General features: G+C 41.5%; 1 protein-coding gene and 1 long non-coding RNA gene across 12 annotated transcripts; both read right to left on the bottom strand.

Annotated features, from left to right (window-relative positions):
* Positions 1-64: 64 nt before the first annotated feature.
* LOC136369508 (uncharacterized) lies at positions 65-974 on the bottom strand. Its single transcript, XR_010745032.1, has 2 exons — positions 761-974; positions 65-645 (listed from the first exon to the last, which is right to left on the bottom strand). It is a non-coding gene; the product is annotated as an uncharacterized lncRNA (long non-coding RNA).
* A 610-nt stretch (positions 975-1,584) lies between these two features.
* Positions 1,585-22,519, bottom strand: ZNF207 (zinc finger protein 207). Of its 11 annotated transcripts, XR_010745029.1 has the most exons (14): positions 22,352-22,519; positions 20,799-20,925; positions 20,236-20,374; positions 19,726-19,893; positions 19,003-19,078; positions 18,477-18,524; positions 16,587-16,687; positions 15,418-15,578; positions 13,177-13,419; positions 12,331-12,493; positions 11,986-12,169; positions 11,673-11,752; positions 7,531-7,585; positions 1,585-4,104 (listed from the first exon to the last, which is right to left on the bottom strand). XR_010745029.1 is itself a non-coding variant. In XM_066332400.1 (12 exons), the coding sequence occupies exons 1-12, from the start codon at positions 22,390-22,392 to the stop codon at positions 12,009-12,011; spliced, it is 1,491 nt and encodes a 496-aa protein (XP_066188497.1). In that variant the 5' UTR covers positions 22,393-22,519; the 3' UTR covers positions 11,410-12,008. The 11 variants fall into 11 exon arrangements, 6 of the variants coding, with proteins under 6 accessions (XP_066188497.1, XP_066188493.1, XP_066188498.1 ...); XR_010745031.1 differs by lacking the exon at positions 11,673-11,752 and having other exon boundaries at positions 1,585-4,101; XR_010745030.1 differs by lacking the exon at positions 11,673-11,752.
* Between the last annotated feature and the right edge of the window lie 67 nt (positions 22,520-22,586).

The raw sequence follows: 22,586 nt of genomic DNA on the forward strand, positions 1-22,586 counted from the left end.
CTTTATTATTTATTACCCTGAGGATGTATTTCCAGCAGTAGCTAGGTATGATTTGCTTTTCCAATTGCAGCCAAGATCTGGGCAGAGCCAAAAACTGTAAAACAAGACAGCAAGCCATGGTGAATTCAGAAGATGGGAAACTACTGTCTAGTCCAAGACTTCACACTCTGGCCTCAGGCAGCAGAAACAATTGCCAGAAGTAAGAGAGCTAGAGGGTCAGAGAAATCCCCCTCTGCTCCCCAGCCCTGATGCAGGGGACAGGAATATGTTTGAGAAGCTAACTGGGCAAAGGCAGCTTCCCCAAATCTTAGCCTGGGGCATTGGGATGGCTTCAACCCAGAGCAGAAACAAGATATGTGAACTTAAAAGCACAGGAGTTAGAAGCAAAGCACTGACTGCTCACCACACACAAAACCTGCTCAAACGCTGTGGCAGAAGCACAGACTTTGTTTTTGGAAAAGAACTGCTACCACGATGAAGACTTACAGCCAGCTGGGCCCAGAGGCTTGTTTTCTGCCTGCACACATCCACCTCGACTCTGCTGACAGCAGTGCTTTGTGCTGGAGCCCACACTACTGCACAAGCCTCAGTCTTGTCTTTGAGGTATGTAAAGGGGTCTTGCTTTTCAAACATGCCCACTTCTACCTTTTAACCAATTAAAAGTTTAGCTTTAAAATCTTTACTTCATCCCCACACTCCCCACAGGAAAAAACAAAACAAAACAACTGAAACCAGTTTTATAGAAAAAGTGTAAACTTACAGATTCACTCCTGAGGTCCCACGTCGCCAAGAACCACCAGCAGAGGCTCACAGGGCAGCAGGTACAGACCCATCCTTCCTACTTCTACCAGTCCTGTTCACACTGGGAGGGCTCTAACCTGCCAGGCAACACACAGCTGCCCTTGCTCTAACCAGCTCTGGGTATAAAGCAGTTCCCAAACGCCCCTCAGACCTCCCTGGAGCTGAAAGGCCCAGAGGACAAATGCCTGTTTAAGAGCTTCTGCACAGCAGCAGTGCTCCCTTGAGGGGTCCTCTACTGCACCTCCTTGTCACACATACCCAATTCAAAATGCCTCCAACTTGTCCATGTCACAGCATTAAAATAGGCATGTATCTTTCCTTTAGCACCTCTCAGAAATTAACCTACGAGTGAAGAGTGGGACCAGCCTGGCACAGTAACCCACTCTCACCCCAGACACGAGAGGTGTGAGGATACCCAACTCCAAGCTACCTCATCCCTGGCATATTGCTCAAACAGGGTTTAGAACAGAGCACCTCCCAGCATGCCCATGCCATCAGCTTTTCTGACAGCACTGTTACAAACCTTTCCTCCACATTCCAACTCTTCCAAATGTAACAGCTCTGTACAGCACGCTTAGCAGGACAGCGGATCAACAGCAAAAGGAAGTTACAAGTTGAATTAGGATTCACTTGTTTGTCTCCACTTGAGGTCAGCTCGCACAAATGAGTCTCTGCAGCTCACGGAGAATCAAAAAGCTGGTACCAAGTTATTCTCACCGTAACATCTGTTGCAATAATAATTTCAATAGGTTTTTAAGAGGAGAAAAAAAGATACACAGAAACAGTGGTTCACTTCCGTTTAATCAGAGACTGTTACAAAATGATCACACATTACAGATGGCTATATGTGCAATGACCCATTCCTGAAGAACAGTTCAGAGAAGGTTCTCAGTGGATGCAAATGATGTTAGCTCCGTTCTTTTAATCTTCTTTGTAAACTGAATGCTATAAAATTAAGCTTGTTATTGTTACTATTATTTGCATGCAATAAAGTGATGCACATACTTACCAGTCTCTCACTTTCTTGAATTAAATTCAACATCAGTATTTTGCCACCACCTGTCTTTTGAAAAAGATCAGTAATCCCAGCCCTTTCATACCACTTAACACAAACCCAGTTATCAAGTTAGAGAAAAAACCCTTCACAACACACTAACTTCTGTGGACATACTGCTACCAAGAGGGGACACTCACCACTCATGTGCTTAAAGGCCCTTTATGAAGGTACTAAAAACAGCACAGAGTTTGCTCATTTTGGGTTCGCTGCACAGCGACCAGAAACTCTGAAAGGACAACTGGGAGTCAACAAGGAGCCTAAGGAAATAGTGGGAAATGACAAACTGTTCCAAACATCAAGTACCAGAACTGGGAGGGAAGACTGCTGAACCACTTTACGATGGACAGCTGCTCTAATGGTGTGTCAGAAGGTGAGCTACAATTTAACACTGCTCACCTGGCAATCAAAGTTCAAATTTCCAGTATTGCTCCGGTCCTATCTCAAAATAACCTGGATTGTACCAAAAAGTACCACAAGTTATTGTCATTTAAAGCCTCACAAAGAGATGAGCAGAGTTCTACGACGATCTATCCTGGAGAAATGCACTTTTTTTTGTTACACTCTGGAACACTTTCTGCCCTTGTAGCTCTCCCCACTGAGTGCCAGGCCAGTGTACAAGCAGTGCAGGTGTGCAGCCACCCACTGCCAAACCCAGTGGTTGAGAAGGTAACTGAGCAGCCCAAAGCAGCCACTCACTCCAAGGTAGTGCTGAGCATTAAGTATCAGCCAGTATCATAGAGGGTGTGAGACACACAGATACATTCTGTCAACACGGTAATGGCCTCACAACGAGGCATCCCTTTTATTCTCCCATACCTGCAATTAAGATTAAGCAGAGATAAAGCTCATGTATAAATATTAATGTACTACTTCCCTTTTTTATCCCTTCTAGGAAGAAAAACCTATGCAATGTTAGTCAGAAGTCTGCCTGTAGCTCATTTTGAAGACAAAGCAATTTAGTGTAAATTACCAAGGACTGATGTAGAGAAGATGGCAGGCAATGGGCTGCACGTGTAACTATTCTAAACCTGGAAAGATCCAATTGCCTTGAAACTGTGTATGTTTTTATGATGAATTCTGCAGAACCATTTAAGATTTCAGAACCCTGAAACAAGCAATTCTGCTGGGAGTGGCAAGTCAGTCATAAACCCACTCTAGACCCTTCAAATGAGCTGCCAAAACTGAAGTGTCTGCTCAGCTACCACAAAACTATGACCTTCCCAGTACCAACTAAGTAATTATCCACCAGTGATGTGAAAAGCTCCACAAATTCAGAGTGGGACATCATGGCCTTAAAAACTGAACTGAAGCACAGTCTTACACAGCCCATCCAGTTGTGGAGCTCTGCTTTGTGCTACAGCACAGAAAAAGTTTTCATCTCTTCTGCTGATATGCAGAAACGAGATACACAAAGTCTAAACAGAAATAAATGTATGCAGCCATTCCAGAGAAAGCTGCATCTTTTATCCATTCAGAAAGAATCTTTCCTATTGCAAGGTATAAAATACATAACAGAAATGAAATACCAGAATTTCTGGGAATATGGAATAGGGCAGAATTAAAACAGAGGCAGGCAGAGTAACTCTGGAGTAAGATAAAACAGCTGGACAAAACCACATTTGTAGGTAGCCTCTGAAGTGCTGCAGTGAACTAACAAAAGTAATAATTTAAAAAGCATACAAGAACAAGCTCTTGGCTTACTGGCCTAACAGAGTAAAAATCTGTGGGTAAAAAGGGTAATTAGCAATAGCTAAAGAAAATGGAAAGATTACAAACTACTATGGATTCTTACCAACAAATGCTTAATCCCCAACACAACAAACACAGGATCCTGCTGGTTTGCTGATAAAAAAGCAGCCTCATTTATTAATAAGCAGCACGTTACCACAGTGATTGTGACTTCAGATTCTCACACTCTTCAGTAACATCAAAGGCTGCTTGTCAAGGTCATGTATTAAATTTTCCTTAAAGGTGCTTGCAGGTATTTTTTACCTGTCCACAAGCACAGTTAAATCCATTACAGACCTTCCAAAAGAGTCTTGTCTTTTCACTCACTACTGGAATCAGCAGTAGGTAACAATCACATTTCCAAGACCAGAATTCCCCTCAGGTATTTAAGTGGTATCATTTGAACAAATTATTTCAAATAGGAACATCAGGTACTTACAGATTAAACTAACCTGTACTGGCAGTTCTGTGGAATTTTTCTTCTCTACCAGTAAGTAGCAAATGCTGAAATTCTGCTGCTAGTTAACAGAAACACAAATTGTATTAAACCAAGGTGTTTAATCCATAATTTTGTTTTTTATTAAAAAAAAAAAAAAAAAAAAAAAAAAAAAAGCTGCCAAACTTCAATTACTGCAATTTGTTGCTTAAGAAAAGCATGTGAAGTAAAGGCAACTATAAAACTACTTTCAATTTTCCCTTCTGATTTTTCATACATAACTTGTAAGTTTAACAAGGTCACCTGCTGCCTACTAAAACCATAAAGGAAATTACAATACTTACATTGCCAGGTTCCTTGTGTTTTCTTATTCTGAACTTTATAAGTGAAAGAGCAAAAGGTATTTTTTCCCCCTTAAATTATGAGAAAGAACCTAAAGAAGTCTTTAGTGCAATTAAGTCAATTAAAAAGAAAAAAGCTCTGCAGGACATCTTTATCTCAAAGCATTACATAACTTCCTAAGTTGGGAGATGGTGAAATAGCTTCCTTTAGTTGTATTGCATTCATTTCTGGTAATTAAAATTGCTATTAGCAAAAAACAGTTATACATATTTGCTACTAAGAGCAGCAGAAGCTGAAATTCTAGAACCCATGGCCCCCTTTCTGAATGTGGTAGAGATTTAGACAAAATTTAAGGAAAAAAAGTTTAAGATGTCAGAAGCTTGAACCTTGTGAAAGGCAATTAACCACGTGAGAGACATTAACTGCTAAAAAGAGAATTTTTAAGGAAGCTTTCAAGCTCTCAATTTCATGTGTGTCTTCGCTTTTAGTTAAGAGGATATTGGCATTAAAATTCTAACTTTGTTCTCAAAACCTTTTCACTTCTTTATAACTTTAAGAAAGAAAAACCTTAAGGCAAGTAAGTTCAAGACAATATTTCTGCAGCAGTCAAATTCACTGCCACTGAAGCAGCAGTCCTGCTGACTGTCCCTGCTGCAAGAAAGCCCGTAAGAATTTCAGGGGATATTGTAAACTTGTTCAGAGGGTGCAAGGGTCTCCCTGCTCACAACACTGTCCAGGTGATAAATCCCAAGGCCCACAATCATTCGTGCCACAGCCAAAACTGACTCAGCAGGACGCCAGGGAGGACTGGCTGGAGGATACCAGCCTGGATGCTGTGGCTGAGGACAGGAGATGGCAGCAGGCTCCAGGGCTCAGCCCCTCGGCCAGACCTTCCTCACTGCAGTGGAGCTGCACTGCTTTTCACAGAGCCCCACTGGGAACCCGTGCTCTGGCAATCCAGACTGCTGCTTGCACTGTGCCAGAATCCTCTCACCAGGTGTTTCTCAGAACTCCAGAAAGAACCTTTATTGACACTACACTCTACAAACACTTTGGTTCACCCTGATCCTTTAAACGGCCGTCCTCAAACTTCCTTTCCTCTGAACCACCTCCAACCTCGCCCAACCATGGCAGAAAACCACAGCAGTCACAGGCAGCTGCATTTTACAGAACCCAGACACTACCACTGTTGCCCTGGTCTGACTGTTCTGATTGCAAGCATACAGATTAAAAAAAAAAAATCTTTGTATGTGGTATGTATTTTATTTACCACATCTCCAAGTTACTTTTCTTGTTTAACAGATCAGGTGCAAATTTACCCAATTTTGTAGAGTAGCAGTAACCCCTGCTCCTTAATAAAAGTTATATGCCCCCACTTAAGCTTGAAACAACTGAACTCCAAGATCTCTCATCTTGTTAATATCCATAAAAGTCATGTCACTGAAATACTGTCACCTTTAGTAAAGAAATTTCACTGACAGAAAAATGTACAACTTTGTGATACACAAACTGCTGCAATCAGAGCTACAATATTGGAATGTAACTAAGAACACACTTCATCCCTCAAAGAGGCATTTGAAATTTGCCTGTTTTTTATTTTGAGATTCTGAGAGATTCAGATACTTAAAGCAAGAAAGTACAAGCCCCACAATGTATTATTTTGGGTTAAACAGTTTCCTTAAACATTCTAGAGAAGTAAGAACTAAGCCAAATCCTCCTATAAATAAAGCAAGTGAAAGAAATACTAGTTGCAGTAGTCTGTCTTGAGGAGTTGTTCTCATCTTCACTGTTATCAGGGGGAGCACCACAATGAGAATTAGCAAAGCAAAACCATGCTCAGTAACCATTCTGAAAAAGTCATCATGGACACGTCAATTTTGCACTCAGAGAGGGATTTGGGGGGGCCTTCTACAGGAAGGAAACAAAGGGCAGAGTACAAACAAAGAAGGGTACAACAGCAATGTGCAATCCACTCTTCTAAGTTAATTACAACTCCATCCTTCAATTAAAATTACTTGAAATTCCATTAAGGGTCATTCTTTACCAAAATCTTGAAGAAACAAAACAGAGTCTATGCTCATAAAAAAGCCTCATCACAAATTTTAAAAATATCTCAAAAACGTAAAAAAAACAAAAAGTCAAAGCAGACTCCTACATTAGTTTATTTAGTATTTCACTGCTGTTATGCTGCAAGACCTCCTTGGGCAAAATCTGCTGTTCTGAAGCTGAAGTTGTCTTTAAGCAACCTCAAGCATTCACAACCAATGCATGTGCAACAGAATAAGCAGTACCTTTTTCTTCACAAAGGGCAGAAATTTTTGCTAGTCACTGTGTTAAAGAAGGAACTTTAAATAAATCTGATTTTGAATATGCAACAGAATTTTAAAAGGTTTCAAAAAAAAGTTTTTCAACTCTTCCTAGTGCTGCAATAGTTAAAATATTCTCAAATTTGAAGTATTTGAGAGACTGAGGAAAAGGTTCTCCTTGAAACCAACAAACTGAAAAATCTGCAGCTTTGATTTCTCACTCTTCTGTTCTGTGTTACCAACTTGGAGCTGATCTCTGTTTCTTCACAGGGCTCTACATTAATATTGGATGAGGTGCAGCTCACACTCGCAGCAGTATTAACATCTTAAATTTCTTCAAAGAGACTGTATTCTCTAATTTGGGCTGCACAATTTTATAGCAACTAACTTACTACTTACTTCAAACCTATTTTAAGCTTTTCAATAGGATTCATCTCCTCAGAAGAGAAAACATCAACAATTGGTATTTACATGCCACTAATTCAGAGACTACACAAAATCAACATCACCAAACCCAAACCTAAACCCAAACACAGCACAAATGCAATGCAGGGAGAGATGGGGAGGGGCAGTGTGGCTTAGGGACTACCTGAGCAGCCTCGAAGAAAATGAACTCCAGTAAGAGAAAAGGTACCCACACATCTTAAAACAGGTTCCCTCCCCTTAAGACTCTTAAAAGCACAGTGATAGTAAAAAGATAAATATTAATATAGAGCCCGTCTACCAAAGGAGAATAAAAAACCTAAATTAAAATAAATTTAGGGGCCTTCACCAAACTTGCTGCAAGTTTGGGGACATAAATATCCAACAGCCATAAAGCTGTGAAAGCCCCCAGAATGAATAAAATAAATCCCACTTGCCTCAGACTGAACAGGGCAACACTGAGACTCTGCCTCAGCCTGTCCTATGGCAGGGCTATAGGAAGAAGAAAAATTTAAATTTTAGAAAAAACATGACCCAATTAAGTGAAAGACATGCATTCAAAATTAACAAAATTCCAGTGATCAAGCAAACAAAAGAAAATGACTGCTACAGCACCTCTTTTGTTAGGCCCAAACAGTATTTTTTGTAGTTGGTAGCTATTTCTGAATTGGACAGCTTGTTTTGCTTTGGATCTTGATCAATGGAACGTCAGTCAGTTGTCTTGGGGCATTTTTCCCATAACTGATAGTATTTGTGTACTATGAAAAGTTAAAGATTCCACCAGCCACTGAAAATGTTCACCCTTGTCTGAAGTGTTCATGTAGAAACTAGACCAGTACAATTATTAAGACATTTACTAGGAAGTGTCATTAGTTACCATTTTAAATTGTGGCCCCAGCTCATGGACTGGTGTATCAGTCTCAATTCAACTGAAGGTCACAATGCCCTTCTTGCTGTTCATAAAGCTGAAGTAATCCTGGTATTTTAGTTTTCCCCTTGTACCCAGAATTCTTTGATTCCTATAAAATAACTAAGTATCTGTCCCATTTAATTTCATCCACGTTTTAAGAGAGAGAGTTATCCAGTCCTGTGTCAGTACTGCTCAAGAGTTCCACAGACTACAGTGCTGGCAGAAACCACAGAAAGCAGATGCAGCTGAATGTGTTTCTAGAAGCTTGTTTACATTGTTCCATGCATGCACAGAGCGAGGAATAGTGATCCACTGTTACTAGATAAACTGCCCAGCCTCAAATTTATTACTGGCACCTAAAATCTCATCTGTGGAAGGGAAAAAAAGCAATCCAATGGTTTCAGAGGGAATTTTCAGTCTGCATAAGGCAGCTAAGTAGTATTTTATTGAAAGCAACTTTGCCAGCGGCAGAAGGCTATTCTAATGGCAGTATGAAGGAGTTATATAAAGACTTCTAAAACACTAACCCAGGCTTTTTCAAGGTTCTTTCACGCCAGTCTCATCCATTGTGCCCTAAAGATCAGTTGCTTATTACGATATTGTGAGACCATGCATAAAACAATTGGAAACCTTCCACACAGTCCTAGATGCTATGAATTCTGGCATGTTTTTTGTTAAACCTATTTTCCCCACCTGTGTCTGAAATCTTCTTGTAGCTTAATCTTTTGTATTCAACATTTTCATTATGTTGCAATTTCAAGACAGGTCAAAATTTTTTTGCTTTGCATTTTCAAGCATCAATTTTACTGCAAGATCTGCCATGGCAAATTTAGGCAACAAGTGAAAAAACAAAGCTTCTGTCTCTGTCATTACATCACTAGAGTCCTGCAACAGCTATAGAAGACGTGCTTTTCTGTAATCATAAAGGCTTCTGCAATCTCTTTCCAGGAAGAGATAAACTGAAGCAAAACCCTGTTTTCATGGCTGCATTACATCAGGGATTTTGCTGTCAGAGCTATGTTGATTACACTTGGCATTGCAAACCAAGTATTTGTCTTTATACAACTTTACATTCAAAGTAGTTTTACTGTTTTGGGGTAAATGCACCATAAGTCCAACTCTCTGAACATTAAGAAGCAGTATCCAAAGACACGAAGGCAGGGACCAAGAGACAACACAGGCACTGAAAACATCTGCCTGCTCACAGAAGAATCACACGAGAGACAGGAGTAAATGAAGACTAAAGGCAGACACATCACAGCTCTCACTGCACAGGAGTGACAGGAGCAGGGAAGTATCCACGTGAAAATCACAGAGAAACTGTTCACCTGCTTGTAGGCAAGTGCCAATGCAATAGATGTGGCATTTACTCGAGGGATTTTTATAACATTACTACTAAGGAAAGATCCTTCTCAAAACGCATTCAAGCTTGAAGTCTACGCAGTATTAGCTACACAATGGTACCATTATCAGAATGAGACATTCACTGTTTAAAAGAGTGAAACTTAATACAATCTGCAGAATTTGCTGAGTAAACAGTGCATGCAATAAGGTTTTATCCCAGGAAAAGCAGGGGTCTGAAAACAACATACAGAAAATTACAGAAAGACACCAAAGGGAGGAAGAATTCACTAGACTGGGGCAGAAGGGCAAAGCATCCTTAGAGCACCAGTATGATCTTCAGAAAAAGCAGTAAGTTTTATAGTTTTACAAGCAGTAGTTAATTTCACTTTATAATGTACGAATTTTATGTGTAATATTATGAAAAGGACAAATATAAGACCTTGTAAAAATCTCCTCAGTGTTTTGTAATTATCCTAAAGAGGTAAAAGAGAAGAAACCCAGAGGATAAAAGTGTTGCCTCAGCAAAACAAGTTTTATCTGTTAGAGTTATGTCTAAAGCAAGATGAAGAGCTAACAAAAGAATTGACATCAAGGCCCACTCAGCACATCTGACAGGTGATCAGGAGATACCAGTGATCAGAGAGAACTGCTTCTCAACAGAGGCTTGGAGTTATGGTCTTAAAACTGCTGAATGCTTCAGAGAAAAGCATCTGGCAATTCTTAATAAATAAACTAAGGCCATTCAGCTGAAACTGGGTTGCACTGGATGCTCTAGTGCTTTTGAGACATTCTGTGACCATAGGTCAGAAGCTGAGATAATGTACTATTTTAGCTGTACTGTATTTTTGTACTTTTAAGAGACAGCACAGAATAAAGCCACATGAAGTACTGTAGTGCAGCTAAAAAACCCCAAGACTTCCCAAAAACAGAGCCATAATGCTCAGTATTATAATTAAATGAAAAACTTCCACTATCTGCAAAAACATCTATGAATAACACAAAAATGCTGATGGATCCTTCTACCCTACTCTAAAGAAGAGATATCCCCATTAATGAAACTGCAGATAAGGCTTGAGGCTGGAACGTGTATTTGAAGTTGACCTGCAAATGAAAAATTCCCCACTCTCTTTTCCCCACTGAGAAGAGGCTGGAGAGGCCTTCACTTCCCTCCAAAAAGCCTCCCTCTACATTCTCATCAGAGATGTAACACAGGAACACATGTCAGACTTAATTACAACCTTAACAGGAACTTGTCACTCTACTCTTATAAACAGAGAAATGACTAATGCATAGAGGGAAGACCTCTCCTTGATGAAAAGGTCTCTTACCCAGAAACCTTCACTGAATAGCTCAAGGAAACTGAGACTTCTGACCACAGGACACAACAGATGATTCCACATGGTTCACCTTTCAGATACTGCCAAAACGTGAAACTCTCAACATCTGAAGTAAACACACAGCATGTAACACATTACTCTTGCCTGCTTTGCCTCTTCTATGCATTAAGAGGGTTGGTTAAGCTACCATTTCTCTTTTGCAGGTCAACTTCAATACATCAACTGGAAGTCACTCACCCCTGTGCCATGCACCTAAGCTTCTAGAAATCTCCACCTAAAAGGCTCCTAAAATTCACCTCCATTCGCACATTAAAAAGTGTTGGTTTTGCAGAGTGACCTGCTGGAACATACCATGGCACTAGGATGCACTCAGAGACTTTCACATCCTACAAGCAAGTGCCACGACTAGAAATCGTTTAAAATTTATTGAGGACAAGAAATCGCAAATAAAAAAAAACCATAAGCATTGAGAGAAGTTACAACCAAGAGTTAGGATGTGCCTCCTGCAGCCTGAGTTTTGAGGAGTCAGTTAATAAGTGTACAGGTCTTTGTCTCCTCGGGATGTCACCTGCTAAGGAGTGACGTTTTAGAACAAGGAATTCAGTCAGACTTTATCAAAACAGCACCAATAATTGTGTTCATTACACCAACGGTTACCAAGGCATGCATCTGTACAAACCTTTCAGGCAGTTGTCCACAGCTGGTCACGAATAAAAAGGCATATAAATGTTTCTCCTCTTTTATTACAATGAAGTTTATAACAGTACAGAAAAGTCACATGACCTTAGTGGGTCAATTTACTTAAACCCTGGAACAGGAAGAACTCTAAATACATTAAATATTGTTACAAGTTCAGACTTTCATGTACAAGTAGTTTGGAACAGTTAGAGCCCTCACCAAACTATGTTGGGGACATGAAGTCCAACAGCACTTGAAGTGCTGTGAAGGCATAATTTCACAAATAGCAACATAACATTACAGAACTTGCCTTTAAGGTGGTATGTTCATGTAATTCCAGCGCCTTCACAATTTAACGAACCATATTTACTATACTTCACTTCTAAAAACCTAGATGAAACATGAAAAAGAAGCCATACAGTATAAATCGCAACATCAGGAAAAGTTCCTGTTATTATTCCAAATAATTTCTCCCATGTAAAATAAGAATGTCCGATAGCTCCTTGCATGTGGGAAGATAGTTTTTTTTTTTTTTTTTTTGTTTAAAGTCACCACGAAGCCTTAACTGACGGAAGCTCGGCTATATTAACAGCACAAGATGAGAAAAGGTTTAATCTCCAAACCTATTAGGGCGTGGGCAGGAGCGTCAGTAGCGGCCCCCCTGCGACATGACGGGCGGTCTCATTGCCATCGGAGGCCGAGGAGGTCCACTCTGGTACGGGGGCACCATCGGAGGTCCCTGACCATATGGAGGCATGGCTCCAGGAAGGTATCCTGGCATGCCCTGGTGATGAGCACCATACTGACCTATAAACAGTTAAGATGCAAAGAATAGTTTTTAAATTTTTTTTTTTTTAATTAATTAAATAGCGAGAAGTGCATTTTGTGAAAAGCTTCGCCCCTCCCTGCTAGCATAGGTAAGTTCACAAATGTTTTTGAAAACGGGAAGCTGGGGAAGTTATGATTACCATGAGGTGGCATGGGAGGCCTCATTCCTTGCTGCTGTGGAGGGATTCCTGGCTGTGGTGGCATCATACCTCCAATTGGTCCAACTGGTGGATTGCCCAGGGCAGCCTGGCCCGGCCGAGGAAGATTGCGCTGGTATTTAGGCAACTGTGCCCTTCTCTCCTCCTAAAACCACAACAGACAGCCACAACACATTGTGTTACAACTCACCAAAGGCACAGTAAATACAGGTGAAACAAAATAAATTACTGTACCATTATAACCACCTTACAAATTCAAAGAGTACTAGTAACATTACACAGCAGCAGTGGGATTTGCCCCCCTTCCTGCAGACTTTCTTCCTTAATACTGACCAAGCATTCTGCAAAGAACTCAAATTCTCCCCTTTCCCCAGCTGAATAAAGCCTTTTTCTCTTAAATTAAAACACAATTCTGGAGACCCCTGAACTGTAATTATTGTTCGTTTGTTTTATCCATAAAATCTGTATTTCTAACTGCTGTAATACATCAAAACAACTTCAAACTGTTCAGTCTATTGTTCTAAACTTATTACCCAGACCTAGTTAACTTCAAGTTTAAGACACACACAATAAAAGTCCACACTGTATTTTGGGTTGAGACTTCCCACCAGCACCAAAACTAAGGTTTAGTCTGCAGCAAGGTCACTGCAATATGCCAGTCACTACTCTGCAATCAAAGAAGTTCTCTCAGTTACATTTGTTCTGCACAGTTTGCACTCTCACCACCACTAAAACACACATAATGCAGAGCAGCTGAACTCCCATTTAATCTGCCATATCATCACAAACTGCATTTTTCAGTGAGACAGTGAAAACGTACTAACTTACCAGTGATATATCCTCATCTGGATGGATCAACTTACTGGTTGCACTGGTTGTTGTGAGGGTAGCAGGCTTACTTGTGATAGATGTGGCTGCTTTAGCTGCAGTGCTGTTTGTGGTGCTAGTGGTTGAGGCTGTAGACTGTGTGTAAGCAGGGAATGTTGGTTTGGGGGGCTCTGTTGTTGTTGCGGGTGTGGAATTCAAAGGTTTGAAATCAGTACCAACTGGCCCTGGCACAGCTGCTGCAGCCTGTGAAACACAGAGACGGGTCAGTATTTTATTTCTCAAAGCAGGAGAAAACTTAAATGGTAACTGTTAGACCTCTGAAACCTTCCAGTGAGGTATGTAATTATAACAAGCTTGACAAAAGTAAAGTTCAGCCTTACTGCATACTAGAGCAACTGAAACCAAGACAAAATAACCCCCAGTATGTACACAAAGACACACACACACACTGGGAAGTCTAAAATTTGCAGGTAAAAAGCCACAACAACAAAGGAACAACAAAGAAAAAAAACCACCCCACTATTTTATCTCAAACACTGAATTTGGCAAATGTGTAAATCTTTCCTGAACCACTATTTTTTAGAAGCCTCTAAATATAAATTCATGTTTTTCCACTAAATTAGCAACCATTAGTTTAGAGTACAGCTCAAAGTGCTAGTATTCATTAAAACTAGGTATTTAAGAAATATTTTAATCAAATTTAAGAAAGCTCTATTGTGTCAGGACTTTAGGCGTTGTCTCCTTTAACACACTGCAGTATTTTCACAAATTACTGTGTTTATCTACAGAACTTTAATCTTATTTGTGAATGAAGAATCAATGGAAGCTAGTAAGAGGTCCACTAGAGATTCCAACATTTCATCTCTCCTTTTGTTAACAAACCCTGCAAAGCTGTCTCTAAAGACACAGCAATCTCCAAAGCAAACCTTAGGTATGAGAGAATGCTTTTGTTTCTTGTCACTGCGTATTTACAATTATCTGAACCCCCCAATCAAAACAAAATTAACATTTTGCACATAATGCAAATTTAACATTCCCTACATTATGATGTGCCATATTAAACAACATAAACTAAAAAGCCTTCACCATGCATCAAGCTAACCACTGCCCACTAAAATGCATTTAACTGCTTTCATGCTCTTTTAACCCTTTAGAACCAGAATGTAACATTTCGTTCTTTCACACTAAGAAAAATTGGGCACTTTGAAATGCTGTTTCTGGTAAGATGCAACTCATAATCACAGACTCTGCAGTTTTACCAGCTAAACATAATCAGGAAGGTAACAGAAATTATCTGAAGATGTTTAGTCAATTTTAGACTTTACAGAACGGTCCAAAGGGTTAAGTTGCAAAGCAATTTGTTTTAAACTGTGACTTCCTGCGTACTTGTGCTGTGCTAGGAAACAGAGCGTTAGAAGATGCTGAGAGACTTTCTGAATTGGAGGAAGCTGTACTTGAGCTTGTGACAGGTGTCCCCATCTGTAGCATAAAAGAAAGGAAACAGTGAAAAGTCTCCAAACAAATGGGTGGAAAGTATCCAGATGAAAGGATTTCTTACACTAAGCCCTCTCTTATGAAAGGACTGTGTTTTTGTACACGTGTCCTCCCTGCAGAAGCCCAAAATGCAAATAGCACATTACAAAGGTTCCTGCAACATTCCTGAAAGCAAGTAAAAACTCCAGGACCTACGAACAAGTGCATTCAAAGGGAAGAGGTCACAAGCCACTATCAATTCCCCACTTCCCTCCCCAAAACATTGAAATTAACTTTTCACTACACTGACGTACTCCTGAACTTTCTGAAGTAAAAAAACCCCTTCCTAACTCAGGCAATGTTTAACCAGACTACAGAATAAATTCATCCATTTATCAGTAGAGAGACCACTATGAGAACAGCTGAGAACAAGTCACGTCAAGATTTTTAATTTGGAAATTTTAGGTAGAGCTCTATGCAATCAGATTCCTGTAGCTAACATACCTCTTCACCCACCCAAAGTCCCCTTATAAACAACAAACTCAAGGTGTTTAGGAGTGTGTTGCCTACTGCTTTCCACCCCAGCGCTTACAGAACTTCTCTCTGGTTTCACAGCTGTTTTAAGACAAACAAAAGAATCTTTTAAAACTCATTGGAGCACTGTATTGAACACCAAGCCATGGGGAAACCCGCAGCAGCGGTTCCCTGGAGCTCCTCAGTAACACAGAGGCAGTCTGAGGAGCGCTGCCGGGCTCTGGGACACCTTACCTGCCCCGCGCTGGGGAAGAGCGGCTTGGTGACCGGAGGCTGTGGGGCTGGAGCTGCCGCGGCAGGAGCTGGGGGCCGGCTCAGAATGCCCGGGGCGGCGGCAGGCTGTGCTTGTGTCATCGGGGGCATGCCAGGCCGCGGCCCCACGGGCGGGGGCATCCCTGCAAACCACAAACAAGGCCGCCGGATCAGGCTCCAGGGGCACAGAGGGTCCCTTACACAGCCCTGCCCCCAGGGCTCTCAAACAAAGCTTCCGCAACAGTCAAACAAAACGTGACAAACTGTAACGCCAGCAGTCATCAATGACCATGCACGGGCAGTAACCTCAAACACTCAGAGCAATGCTGGATTAAATTGCTTTTTACCAAAGCTGCAATGATGACGTTTATGCTCTCAATAAACCAATACAATTAATGCAGTAACTGTTTCTGACACGCTCAGCTATACTGACAAGAGCATGGATGACACTGTTACAAAATAAAAGAGAGACTAAACTGTTTCTGAACAGCACCGTAACTGCGGCCCAAACACTGGGGCCATAGCAAAGTGAACTGGGACGTTTTGTGGCATCACCACAACACCTGCAGTTGGTGTACCTAAAGCTCTAGGAGAGGCTCAGTGGGAAGTTAACAGCTCACAGGGGTCCATGAAGCAAACCAGCAAACCTCAGCTCATCCCCACACAGCTGCTGCTCAGCTGGAACACCCAGGCAGCTTAGGGCTGCGTAAGAGCTGCACAAGCTCAACAAACATCTTTTCTAGCTATGGTAAGAGACCAAAATTTCAGTTAAGTTTCTTCACACTGCAGGCTCATTAGCTGGGTAAACCACCAACACTATTCCTCACTTTCCATATTTTCAGTCATTACTATTTTCCAACTGCAGCCACAAATATTAATTTACAGAAGACATCAAGACAGAGCAGGCAACACAACAGTGTGAGGAAGTGCAAAAAACCCAAAAAAATGTATTCTATTTTTTACTTTAAGAATGGTATATAAAACTCAAATAATTACTTATAACCAAAAACCATAAAACAACCACCTCTGCACAAGAGTGGCTTCTGTGGCAACCCAACCACATCAAGGTGGTGGGTGGTGGCATAAGTCTGTATATTTTGACATACACCCTCAATCTTAGTGGAAATAGATAAATAGAATTAAACTCTCACCATAGTAGGAGTTGGACAACCCTGACCTACCTGGTGGCATACCAGGCATAAGAGGTGGGATTCCTGGCCCAGGAGGCATCATTCCACCCATTGGCATCATCCTATTGAACACAAAATAAGCACTGGTATCAACACTCAGGATAAAGGGTTAAGATAATTGGCACATCCCTGTATTAGATAAAAAATACTGGTAAATGCAAGAAGCTCTCAAGAGAGGCAATTCCAAACCAACTGACTCCACAAGAATAAAACCAAAACATAACCCAGCACCCAAAACCCCTAACACTTATTTGAACTTAATTTCTCAAGATCTCACTTCCTGTTATGAGATTTCCAGAACTAGTGTCTTTTGAAATCTCTCTCAGGACACCAACTGCAGCAGAGTGTTCCAAGAACCTGATCTCAGTACACCCATGGAGCCTGAATGCAGGGAAATCAGCTGGCTCCAGTCACACTACAATTACTGTACATCTGCTATCACTCCTCTGACACTGACTGGCAGATAACCCAAAGCTGCAGAACTATCCAAAAAATACTGACAAAAGCAGAGCAGAGATCATAGGGCAAGAAAGCTTCTGGAGTTTCAGTTACAGAAAACACTCCATACACTAACGATGAAGTGGGATTTTGGTTTGTTAATATGAGAAGTCCTCACGGTAACATTTTTTCTCAATATTAAAAATAGGTTTGATTTCCTTTCCTAGATGAATATGCATGAGTCCTTTACAGGGAAAAACAAGTGTAGCTTAAGTTTGCTTCATTTTTTTGCAGACATTCAAAAATAGATTAGAGAAACAAAATAACGTTTATTACTTTAGTGAGCAACATCAGCTGATGTGCAGCAGTATACAAACCAAAATCCCACAAAGAAGCAGTTTCTGTCTGTATGCCAGTCAAGACACCTCCACCACTGCTGTTTTCAGATGAGGATTCACTCTGCACAGTCTGGTTTCTGCTCTCAAGTGATCCATCACTGCCACCCAGGGAACCACCCCTGCAGAAGCAGCACTGACTGGGAACACAGACCCAGCATCCCTTTTTTGGCTGGACAAGGCAAAGTGTGTCTTGCCACCCAGGAGACAGCAAAACAAATGCTGGATGCTCACTGCCTGCTGCCCCAGAAGAATGACTTCCTGAGAAACTGCAGGCAGTGCTACAACTGCTCTCACGCTAAACCCAAAGCTGCTTCCTGTCTCCTGATTCTTAGGTCATTTTTAAACAGAAGTTGATCAGGTTAAGTAAGCAAAATTTTAGACTGGAATAGAAAAAAGCATACAGCAACATCACCCTCTCCTCCCAAAATGAAATGCAGTGAAGTTCTGGCATTCATTCGTGTTTTTACAGGTGATGTGACATCCACCTTAAATTAACAAGGAATTTCATGAGGACTGTCACACAACCTGATTAAATTCTGTTGAGTTTCCACCCAGAAAAGCTAAACTTCTGATGAGCATCCACACCATTTTCAACCACTGTATGATTTTTAAATTCAAAGACTATAAAATCAATGTTTATGTCTCAGAAAAGAATGTCCTTTCACCTCAGTGAGCATAAAGCTTAGACTGAACTGAGCTCCTGCAGAACGTCCTGCAGGGTGAAGGACTGAGCACATGGAGCTGCTCAAGCTCTGGTTTAAGAGAGGCTTTAAGTCTCTGAGGGTCTATTTGGTTAACATTTTGTAGAATGCATTTCACATAGTTTCGTAATACTCATTCAGATAAAAGCATGAATCCTTCACGTATTATACAGTAACAAAACCTACCCAGACACTGTCCCCAAATTCTTAGGCAATAGTCAAAGCTTTTCAGTAGAACAATGGCAAGCTTATCAAAAACATGACATAAAATGGCATAATGAATGTACCTAGAATTACATTAATGAGATGCTTACATGTTTCCACCACAATATGACTGCATGTATTTTCTCTGTTGATGTAATCTGTGAAAATTTATGACAAAATCAAAAATCTAACTGTGAATTTCCAAACACATTGTGATAGGGTATGGTGTCAACCCCAAATAAGCATAAAAACCAACATCCTTTGCCCAAAAATACATGAAAAATATACACCATCCAGCACTTTTTCCCTGTTGATGACTGAAAATCAGATGCACAACATACGTGCAATACATAAGGGAACAGCAGCTCACAGAAGGCTCTAAACCAACACAACAAGATTTTATATCATTATCCTACTACTTAGCAGTTATTAAATCAGGAGAGACATTAAGACACTTTACACATAAACTCAGTTTTGCTAATTTTACATGTTGGTTTACAGCCATCCAGCTCTTTGGTCAGTTAGGTTACACAGTCCACAATTCCCTATGCACATTTTTTTAACTTAGCTTTACTTTTTCTGACAGTTTAAAATGCACAATATGAACATGTAATATAAAGGTTTTTTGCTACTCACCCAGGTGGCATTCCAGGCATAACTGGGGGCATTCCAGGCATCATAGGTGGAACACCCGCCATTAATGGGGGTATACCTTAAATAAAAAAAAAAAAAAAAAAATTAAACAACTATGACAGGATACAGTTGCTAATAAATGTCATCTAATAAGTTTACATTGGATAAAATTCACAGGGAGTTCTAAATATTTGAAATATTTCTTACAAATATTGCTTACAAACAGTGCAATATTATCTGAAAATATAACTTTGACTAATTGTCCTCAGCCCTGCAAGACTGTGAGTTTTTTTAGTGATCTCCAAAGAAGACACCTTATTACAAGAAGAGACCATTGTGCACTCAGTGATCCAAATTCTCTCCTCACTGTACCTGCAGCCTGCACACGAAGAGCCTGCTCTGTGCCAGCAGTCTCCAGACACACAGCAGCCTTTCTGCCCTGTTTCCAAAACCCCAAATAATACCATGAACAAGTATCACTGGCAGCCTCCTGTCTGAAGCACTAATCTGTCTCCAACCCACACGAGTATCAGGTACCTGAATCTGGCCCACCAAGGAGGACGTGCTCATGCACAGCACAGGGGAAGAAAATGAAGGAATTGTTTATCTGCACCTCCCAGAAGGATTCTGTGACCCCAGCACTAAAAGGGCAGATTAATACTCCTGTCCACAAGCAATTTGTGCTTCTACTGAGGTTTTCAGCAAGTAGCTAAGACACCCTCTCACCTGGAGGCATCCCTGGTGCACCTGGCACAGGAGGCAAACCTGGCTGTGCCATTGGGGGAATGTACCCCTGCTGTGGCTGAACTTGCTGGGGTTGAAATGAAGTTGAAGCTGCAGATTCATCATCTTCATACTCATCAGAATCATCCTGTTGTTTCTTTTTCTGGCTCTCTGCAGACAGCACAAAGCATATGGTCAAACAACACAAATTATATTATTACTATATTCCACCAAAGGTATGTCTGAACAGCAAAGAAACTGCAGCATTTGGGAATTCTCAGGAATTAGCAGTTTTACCCCCAGCCTTTCTTCCCCTTACCCTCACAAACAAATGCCCATATTCATTAGGTAATTGCTGCAGCTGCTCTGGGAGCAAGAGGAAAGAAGAACTCCCTCCCAGCCTCCCACGTGGCTGACAGAGTGCTGTCAGAGAATGGATTAAATCCCACCCTCACAGTGCCACAGCTGAGTAAGGAACACACCGGGGAAACAACCAGCCACGTTACACCTTACCCTGAGTTTTTTGTTCAAGTAATCTCCTCCGTTCCTCCATATCTTTTTCTGGAATGCCTTCCATTCCATAGATTTCCAGTTCAATGTCTGTTCTTCCAGGAATAGCATTTGGAACAGCATCTATTGTTTCTTTATGTACCTAAAGAAAAAAAACCAACACACAAATCCCACTGACCACAATTCAGGGCAAATTCTGTGTGTTCAGGCATTTGAAGACAGAAAAGGAACATCCTTCATGGGAATAATGGCCAAGCATTTTCTTGATCTCTGCCTCCTAATCTCTAGTAACTACTATTACCCCTAAAACCAGCTTACATAAACTTAGAAAAACCAAGACAGCTCAATTCCTTCTCTCCTAAAGAACTCCTGACAAAGACCTCTGCTATACAGTGGCCGTTTGACTGGTGACACAGCTGGACTCCTGGGCTGCAAACAGGCCACTGCTGTCCTTTTCTCACTGGTTTTAAAGACTCTGCCAGCCCCAAACCCCACCTTCTTAAGGACATTTCATTGAAATTTTAGACACTGTAAAGAAAAGCTCATGTAAATCTGAAACTCCTTACCTGCATGCAGTGTATAGCTAAACCAGGTCCTGTGTACAGTTTCTTATGACATATATGGCATTTAAAGTGCTTTGCTTTTTGATGCTGTATAAGAATTTTCTCATCATCAAAATCCCTATTACAATACCTAGTGAAGACTGTTAAGGAAACATTAAACACTGGAAGTGACCTTTTAAACAGGACTAAAGTAATTAGCACCAGTGTGATTATTTCCTGAAGCAGAAGAAAGGTCCACGAAGCATCTCTGACCATTCAAAAGGTGACAAATATTTCATGGATGACTGAAAACAAACACCCTCAATCCACCAAATCCCTCTCTACACAGGTACAAAAGTGGGAAGGTGTCTGCACACAAGCAGAGTCATCACTTGATTCCATACTGGTTGACTCATGGTTTTCAAGTCCTACCTATTTTTCTCTTCAGGAGTGTGAATGCTGCTACACACTGAAGGAGAAACAAGCTTGAAATCAGCAAAAGGAAATTATGTAAATTACTCTGAAGTGCCTCTTTAATCAATTACCAGTAACTAACAATCATAAAAGAAAACAAAGGCTTAAGTTAAAAAACCCCTTCCTCTTCCAGTTATCCAGCTATCAATTTTTATGACACATCATAATTTTCTGCGGTAACTGAACAAATCTCTGCTTCTAAAAAGAAATATTTTAAGCAAAGAACTGTTTGGATGTCTACATAACAAAAGAGGCAAACTGCATTTCCTTTCTGTGGGTCAGCGTTGATATTTCAGCAAACGCTCCACACATTTTCTTAGGTGAGACATAAATACGTTTGCTATTTATTATTAAGAAAATGCTAACATTGCTAACACAATGTGTCCCTTGCTTCCACCAAAGCGTGAAACACATTAATGTCTACAATAAGCACATATGCCTTCCAAGACAAAATCGTAAAATACCTCAGAGCACCTTTTAAACTTCTTTATTAAACGATTCTAGAGAATAGAAACATAAGAGGAAATGTAAATGTGTAATCACTCCACAACAGTGAGCACATTCTGAAAGAGCGATCACATGGAAATCCACCAGTATTTCCGGATACTGAAAAATTAAACCTGATCATGATGCAGCAATTACAAACTGAAAGCCCCCCTCGGCAGGAAAAAAAGGAAAAGTTTTCAAAAATTCTCTTTTAACCACATCTCAACCCCCTGGGTGAATAACTGCATTTATCAGTAGCAGGATATTCTCCCTTTAATGCCCTCCCTGGCGAGGGACCGAGGCCATTCTCCCTTTCCCGCCGTCCCGGCCGCAGGATCGGGCGGGAGGCCGCGGCCTCGGCGAGGGCCACGGGAGCGGGCCTGAGGCCGGCCGGGAGCACGGCAAGGGCACGGACCGAGCCCCGTGCCGCGGAGGGGAACCTCCCGAGGCCGGAACAGGGCCAAGCACCGAGACAAACCGTAACGAGCGTGGGGAGAAGGGCCGAGCCCCCTCTCGGGACGAGACGGAACGAGAGCGAGCCCCGACCGCGCCAGGCCGCGCCGCTGCCCTCCCCCACCCAGCTCTCCGCATCAGCCGCGTCCCACACAAAAGGATACCAGCACCAAGGCTTCAGCTGCTTCTTCTTCTTACGGCCCATGGCGGCGTCACCCCGACCTAGAGAGGAGGAGAGCCGAGTGCTCGGTCAGAGCCGCAGCGCCCGCACGGAGCGACAGGCACAAAATGGCGGCCGCGCTCCCTCAGGCGGCGCTGCGGCCTCCGGCCTCCCACAATGCACCGCGGCGGCACGCTGCGGGGCCGCCCACGTGACGCGCTGGCCCCCGGCGGGCTGTC

This window comes from Sylvia atricapilla, chromosome 18 (genome assembly GCF_009819655.1).
Source record: "Sylvia atricapilla isolate bSylAtr1 chromosome 18, bSylAtr1.pri, whole genome shotgun sequence".
NCBI classification, from domain to species: domain Eukaryota; kingdom Metazoa; phylum Chordata; class Aves; order Passeriformes; family Sylviidae; genus Sylvia; species Sylvia atricapilla.